Raw genomic sequence first — 8,165 nt, 5'->3', positions numbered from 1 at the left:
CTGATTCCAAATGACAATACCACGAGCGAAAAAAGAATTTCCATAATTAGAGGTAGTATGAACGGGCAAAATGAAGTTTGAAATCTGATTAAAGTAAAACGTAACTAAAAAACTCAGGATACAATTGTTTCTAAATTTGCAACTTGGCCCGGTCTGAACTAACACCGACCAGTTTTTGTCCGCGACATTCATAACAGAGTAATGTTCGACGTTCCCAAGTATCCAATGACTTCTTGACAATTTCGGATGACTAATCAAAAGCATCAAAACCGAGCTCCCAGATATAATATGCACTATATTTGACTGGATTTAACTTCCCCAACAATAAACATTTAACCAAGATATTAAACTGTCGGTTTTTGTATTTTCTGCCTAATTGTATGTATGTAGGTATGTACTTGTTGTTCACATTCTTCCTAGAGCGCGAGTATTCCCGAGTTACTGTGAATTACTGTGTGCCAGGTTCATCGGCGTAAGGGTTCGGGTACAGCAATGAACCGATTTCCGATTATTTCTACTGATTAGAGAGATGATAGTTGTGTGACTGATTTTACATTATCCATAGATATTCACATGTTTTTCTCACAGACTGAGTAGCTGTTGTTTGCTTCAAGTTGTTTGTGGTTTGTGTAAATTGTTGCATGCCATTAGACTAAGTGTTACGAATGTTTGTTAGTTTTGTTTTTATCAAGGCGTTACCAAATTCTTTCTAGTTTGTATCAGTTTTTTTAGTTTTATTTTTTTTCTGACGGTGTGTAGTGTGTTGTTACTGTTAAATTTTCCTATTATTTCATATCTCTGCGTTCAAATGTTAACTTGTTTCCGTAGAAAAACTAAACTATTTCTGAGTAGAAAAGCATCCAGTCGAAGTTGAAAGGTAGAAATGAAACAGTTCTGAACAAGACAAAAGCTTACAATTTGTATAATTGATTTGATTTAGATTTTTGATACAAAAATAATACTTTTTATCTTGATATTTTTTATAGTTGTTGCCCTTACTCCTTTCAACACTGCAGTTTACCGTTATCGCTTAGCTAACACGTTATTATAATAATAAATACTTTTTCACGTTACACGACGCAAAATAAATATTATGAATTATCTTCCACTATAAATATACCCTGGCGCTTGCACATCAAACATTTTGTATTTTAATCTGTTCTGACAAATACGTATGTATAAATAAGAGTGCTTTCTCCATTTTTTTCTGCAACTTTATACACACATTTACACAAAAATACTTACGCATATTGTTAATGTTACTTAATTCCTGGAGTAAAAGTAGCTGACAGCTGTTCCATCGAATGGGTGGTCGACGACTCACCGGAATCATCACAGCAGCAGGCCCAGGTGCGGTGGCTGCTGATGTTTCCGGCTGGATTGATGCTGCTGCTGCCGTCGACGCTTTCGCTTTAGCACACGGAAAAATAGTTTCCGCAGCAAAAATCGGGTCGGAACTCTCAATTCCCATCCGGTTTGGGCAGATTGGTGTCGTAGGCTCTGATAACGTCGGTTTGCGTCACGCTTCCACCTTCCTCCTGGGAGAAAGCGAAGCCATCTGATGGGGCGTAATGACAGTTGCGAATGTGTGGGGAAAAACAATTTTGATTAGTGATCCATTGGTTTAAAAACTATTTACAGAATTTACAGAGCAATTTGAGTGACATTCCAACCAGGAATGTTACCTTGGTTCGAATTTTAGTACTGAAGAGCCACGAATGATTTTATGTGCAGAAAAAATGGTGAATGTTAATGTTTTGCTGGTTATAGACCACTGACGCAGGTAACTTTCTTTTCAAAAAAAAAGTTTTTTAACGTTTCAAAACTGTGCAAAAGACTAGCTTCTGTCCCTCTTATAGATAATGTATTCAGTTTTGCATTCTTCACCGACGAAACACAATAATCATGTGAGAACTGAATTTTAACATTATCAATCTGAATCTTGTGTCCTGCACTAACGTATGGCGTCATATGGTTCCATTTGTAGCATGGAATGATACAGCTTTTCCAATGCTCAAAGATACGAAAATAAAGATAAATTACACGTATAATTATCGGCACCAGCGTATTCCTATTATAACCGAGAAGCACGAAACACTGATTTATTGATTGCTTTGTAGTAAGGACATATTGTACTTACGTAGGTTAGTCAGAATTTTACTTCCTGCTTTTTTACCAGGTCGTTGTCCTGAACAAAATTTTATTTGATATTCAAGTGTTGTGTAATACAATTTATGTGTAAGCGACACGCACGCAAAAGAATTCCTACTGTAGGAGTGGTAACGTTAAATTGTAGATTTCTGATACTCTATTTTCATTGGTGGAACTAAAAGAGGATACACAGAGTCACACACACACACACACACACACACACACACACACACACACACACACACACACACACACACACACACACAACTGAGACACAAGAGTCTAGAGGCTTGAACGCCCCACACGCAGATCAAGCAGAAGGAGGCACGCATTAAATCCGCTATGTCCGCAACTGAACTCGAAGCAGAAGCTTGGACTGCTGAAAACGTACTAAGCGAAGTCAAGAAGAAGATAGCAATCGAAGTACCGAGTGGATATCCAGACTTCAAATCACGTTAAAGAAGGAGGAGGAAAAAGATCCGGACAAAGAATGTTCCGGTGCAATTTGGAAAGCCAGAAAGACAGGAAGAGGCTAAATGGAGTGAAAAAGAAAGGAGAACATAAGACGCATAGGTCAGGGCGGGAGAGGAGTAAAAATGAGAGTGATAGCCCAAGTTGTCGAATGGAACGGCAACGTTTCGTACGCAACGATCCTCTAAAAGAGTGGTTGCGAACCCCCCTTGGGGTGATACTGCTCTAAAATATACGAGAAGGCTCGGAGTTGAAGGAACTAGGCAAAAAGTGATGAGAATCTTGCAAGCTCAGGTTAAAAAAACATTCCAACTTTTTTTAAATAAAAATACTTTTAATATTTTCAGTCAAATTATAGAAAAACTGATTTTAAGCAACTTTATTGAAGACAGAGCAAAGCTCCATCTCTGATACTTTTTGTGCTTATAAAGGCGAAACTATCTCGATTCAGTGCTTCTCAACAAATGGTTGAATGGTTAAGCTCATACCTCAGTGGTAGACTGTTTCGTATAAAACACGGATCCAGTGTTTCATCGTAAACCAAAGCCAAATGTCCTTAGAACTTGACCCTTCTTTATCGACAGACTTCGCAGCCGGTTATTGTGCTACATGACAATAGTGCAATGGTTCTATAGCAGCACCGCCCAGCCGAGATTTGTATATATGACGACTGACTGGTTAGGCCAATATCGTACCCCGAAACTCGGTGTTTATTAATAAGTCTGGAGTTCCTCAAGGCAGCAATTTTGGGACCATTGCTTTTATTGCTGTACTTTAACGATATAGCGTACCTGTTGGGTACTAGACCTGAAGCTATTTGCCTCGATAGGAAATATAGACGACTATCGCCAAATTGCTTATTCCGACCCCACAAATTTCGCAAAGTTTTGTACAGATTGATCAATCCCCCTTACAGTTACGCGAAATGTTACGAAAGTAAATTGTGATAGAGTTATGTCCGATTAAGCAACCGCGTAAATAGTAATAAGTGTAATTATAAGTGAAAGTGCCCCAGTATAATCTAGGCATTAACTGCAACTAACTTACTTACTTCTAGCAGCATAGAGCCGGGGTGGCTCTTGCTTGACCAAAAATCTCACTCTACCGTACTCGGTCCTCGGCCAATCGTCGCCAATTCGTTGAGCGTCTCGACACACGCAAGTCGGCTTCAACCTGGTCGAGCAATCAAGCACGTTATTAGCACTCTATTACTGGTGCCGGTGGGGTTCTTGAAGAAAACAGCTTTCACTGTACAGTCATTCGGCATTCTTGTGATGTGGCCGGCTCATCGATTTTGGCAATGGGCCCGATGAGTATCTTTCTAAACAGTGTCTGCGGCTCGTGGTTCATTCGCCTCCGCCACTCTCCGCTTATCGTTTGTATTACGCCGAAAATAGTCCGTAATACCTTTCACGACTTTCGGCAAGAATACGTCTGCGCATTCCTGTGCTGTAGTTATCATCCGACGTCATCAATGACCTGAGATATACAAATTCGTTGACCACCTCGAACTCGTCGCCGTTACCAATGCGAACCCGATCGCGCTCAGTTCCTTTTGCTAATGGGAACTTCATTTTAGACGTATTCACCACTAACCCAGCCTTTACTGCTTCACGCTTCAGTTTGGTATACTGCTCGGCAACCACCTGAAACGTCCTCCACGTCGTCAGCGAAACAGATAAATTGGCTAGATTTATTAAAGGTGGTGCCTCCCTTGTTAAAACTCGCACGTTTCATAACACCTTCTAGCGCGATGTTAAACCGGAGACAGGAAATACCTTCGCCTTGTCGAAGTCCCCCGCGTGTTTCAAACTGGCTTGATAAGGCGCCCGAAATCCTCACACAGCACTGTACATCATCATCGTGACCATAAACAGTCTTGTCAGCTTCCCGGGAAAGTCGTTTTCGTTCATACTCTTCCATAGCTCTTCCCGGTCGATAGTATCGTAGGCAGCTTTGAAATTTATGAATAGGTGATGGGTAGGAACTTGGTATTTGCAACACGTTTGGAGAATCTATCGCAGCACAAAGATTTGGTCCGTTGTCGATCGCCCGTTCACAAAACAGGCTTGATAACTTTTCGCGAAACTGGATAATTGTTAGCGGCGATAGACGGCGAAAGATGGTCTGAGAAAGCACTTTATAGGTAGTGATGAGAATGGTGATCGCTCGATGGTTCTCGCATTCCATCTTGTCGCCCTGCTTGTATATTCGGGATTTCACTCCTCCGGTAGCTGTTTTGTTTCCCAGATCCTGACTATCAGCCGGTGCAGACAGATTGCCAGCCTATCCGGGCCCATCTTGATAAGCTCCGCTGCGATGCCATCTTTGCTAGTTGCTTGATGGCTTCGATCGCTTCACCTACTGTGGGGGTCGGAACATCACCGTCATCCGTGATGTAGTCATAACACAGCTGCGTTTGTGGGATGTGTTTATTTTCTTTTAGAATTTACGAGTTGCCTGAGAACGATACAGCTGTCCCAAGAAACAATTATGCGATGATTAAACATTTTAGTAGCCATAATTATTCACCTATAGCTGAATATGCATCGAATAAAATTTATGTAAATAATTCTACAATACTTATTCAGCCGAAATTGGAGAACCTATACAACCTATTTCGTTTGAAGCAGAAAACATACTTGTTAAGCAGTTATATCGCCTCTGTACGCTTTGTTTCCAGCTTTGCACAAATTGGCATTTAAAAATGTACAAAAGCCTCTATTAAGCTACATTACAGCTTCAAAGCAGCTATAGAAAGCCCGAAGCTTGACTTAAATGTTTAAGAGCGCCCCATCTGCATCTGCAGAACAGACAGTGAAAAATCTTTACACTTGAAGCAGTCCATAATGTCGATAACTGACAAATATTTTTGCTACCAGCCGAATTGCGAAATTCTATGATCTGACAGTATGTGTGCTGTGAACCGCATGAAAGCTTGATATTAGTTTGTAAAGCCACTTTAACATCCTTAAGCAGCTTTAAAGTAGTTTGAAAGTTGTGAGCCTAGTGAAAGCCTCTACTGATTTATAAAGCCACTTTAACACCTTTAAGCAACCGTAAAACGGTTTGATGTTTATGACTGTTTAAAGGCGGATTGTTTAACAGAAAACCCCGCTGTTAAGCTTGTTTATCAGCTTTGGATGAAAGCTGGTTTGAAAAAACTTAAAATAGCTTAAACATCGCTTGGTCAAACACCATTTGAGTGCTTACTTTATGCAGCTTGGATCACCTTAAACCGTAAACAGCAATTGCTCTTGCAGTGTGCAAGATTTTTCGAAAACAGACACTGATGAAGCCTGCATGTCGTAGGCGACATACGTATCAGTCACGAATAAACATAAATAGTTGAAAAGAATTTATATTTTGAATGCTTGGAAAGTTTTTAATTTCAGAAGGTGGCGGTTCAATTTCCGAAAGATGACGACCTGCATTTTTAATTAGCTTGCATATACGAATTCAAGTTATTCGAAATTTAAAATATAGCATACGACGCCATAGCAAAATAAATATGACGCTTTCTATTTTCTTAAATTTAAAAATAGATTATTTTTTGGCTGCATTGCTTTTTGGTTGAAGAGACGTTGATTAAGCGACTGAAAAAACATTGCAAAACTATTTCTTGTTCTCGTTCGTTATTTAAAAACACGCAAAAGCTTCTATTAAGCTTTGGAAGCAGCTATCCAAGTAACAATTTCAGGATGATTAAACGCTTTTATAACTGATTTTTTCAACCTGTGGCTGAATGGTTTAATTTTAGAAATAAAAACCTTTTTTCAGCTCTTAAACATCTAAATTTGGTGATTTTATCGAGCTTAGCAGGCTTGCTAATAGCTGCTTTCGAAGCTGCAATAGAGCTTGATAGAGGCTTTTGCGCGTTTTCAAATAACCAATTTGCGCAGAGTAGGACAGAGGTTATATAAAGGGTGATATAATTGCTTAACAAGTGTTTTTCTGCCTCAAACGAAATAGGTTGTATAAGTTCTTCAATTTCGACTAAATAAGTATTGTAGAATGGTTTACACAAATTTTATTCGATGCATATTCGGCTATGGCTGAATAATAATGACTGATAAAATGTTTAATCAGCGCATAAATGTTTCTTGGGCGGTCCTTATAGGTGGCTTTAATATTCTTCAGCAACCTTTTGCCGGCAATTACGGGACTAGTGCAACGATCCTACTAATTATGTCTAGCCCGGGTGCGATTCGAACATACGACGGATGGTTTGTTAGACCAGCATCGTACTTCGAAGTTAACTGGACGGTTGAATGCGAACGATGCTGGATGGGCCAAAATCATGGTCAGAATAACGGGTGAGACATGGTCTTGCAAGGGAAAATACGAAGAGCAAACGTGGAAACGAACGGGACATAACGGAATCTCGCATGCTTCTTGGTTTTGCGGATGACGCCGATATTATCCGATTCAATCACAGATCAATGGATAAGAATGTGGAACGATATGAACTATTGGAGGAATTCATATACCTTGATATGCTCAAAAGAAATGGCGGTTGACTGTGACCAGTGTTGCGAAACCCGCACTAGTGAGCTCTAATTTTCTCACACACGCGTACTCATTCTAATGAACACGCCGGCATAAGCATTCCTTTCGGACTCCCGCTCTTGTTTATTCATGCACTGCAACGACTTTTGCGAGTGAGTATTTCACTAACAGCCACGGTCGTCGCTCTCGCACGTCATTGCAGCCTGAACCACTGATACCGATCACTCGTGAGGACTCGCACTCCCACCCGCGTGTAGAATTGAGAGCGTAAGATGAAAAAGAAAACAAAAAGTAATGCAAAATCTGTAGCCCACACGGGCAGCTGGCTGCACACGAGTTATTTGCCTCGTGAGTGGTTATGCAGAAAGACGCTACGAGACTGTTGCGTTTGCGTTTGCGAGTGCGTAGGTAGTAAAATGTCTGCACACAGCAACGCCGGCTGCTTTTCGTTTGTTCTGGGGGCGCCATTTTGAGAATTTGCGTAGAGCGACAAATTGGTTAGCGCCGGCCCTGGCTGTCGAGGATGATGGAAGGTTCAGCTGGTGTGTGAGATTATTGAAGAACGGTAGCCCAGGACCGACAGTACAGAAGTACTATAATTCGTTCGGCGCAGGATCGAAAACGGACCTTCTCCTTTAAAATATACTCTAGATGTCTATTCTCTATGGTCAAACTTCAAATATCATGTATTAGTTTCTGGTCAGAAATAGAACGAACCCAGATTAGTTTACCAATAATTCGCTATAAGTTTTTGACACCGAGGCGAAAATAAAAATTACAAAGTTGGTACTACGATATCACTTGCTCAGAGGCTATTAAGCTTTTCAGTCTCACTCAAGCTTCCAAAGAGGTGAGTTGGGACCCGAAAGAAAAGCGCATCTATCTATGGTAAACTAAACAATAATTTGGTAAGTGAACATTATATTACATTCATGTAATGACACGATATGAGTTGTTCTATACACTAAAATATTTATACCTAAATATAGGGTAATACTATCAGAATTCACAAGAAGCGCACAGGCTCAAATTGT

At 40.3% G+C, this 8,165-nt stretch overlaps 1 protein-coding gene across 7 annotated transcripts in view; it reads right to left on the bottom strand.

Annotated features, from left to right (window-relative positions):
• Positions 1 to 296: 296 nt before the first annotated feature.
• Positions 297 to 8,165, bottom strand: part of LOC128733589 (probable phospholipid-transporting ATPase IA) — a 138,407-nt gene continuing 130,538 nt past the window's right edge. For 6 of the 7 annotated variants that reach the window (XM_053827283.1, XM_053827288.1, XM_053827285.1 and 3 more), the window contains one exon: positions 297 to 1,558. In XM_053827283.1, coding sequence (XP_053683258.1) covers positions 1,333 to 1,558 — 226 coding nt within the window. In that variant the 3' untranslated portion in view covers positions 297 to 1,332. The remainder of the gene's footprint in view (positions 1,559 to 8,165) is intronic. The other variant, XM_053827289.1, reaches the window with a different exon arrangement.

Source organism: Sabethes cyaneus, chromosome 2 (assembly GCF_943734655.1).
Source record: "Sabethes cyaneus chromosome 2, idSabCyanKW18_F2, whole genome shotgun sequence".
Classification (NCBI taxonomy): domain Eukaryota; kingdom Metazoa; phylum Arthropoda; class Insecta; order Diptera; family Culicidae; genus Sabethes; species Sabethes cyaneus.
The sequence above is the reverse complement of the archived record's forward strand: the minus strand, read 5'-3'. Positions and strand labels throughout refer to the sequence as shown.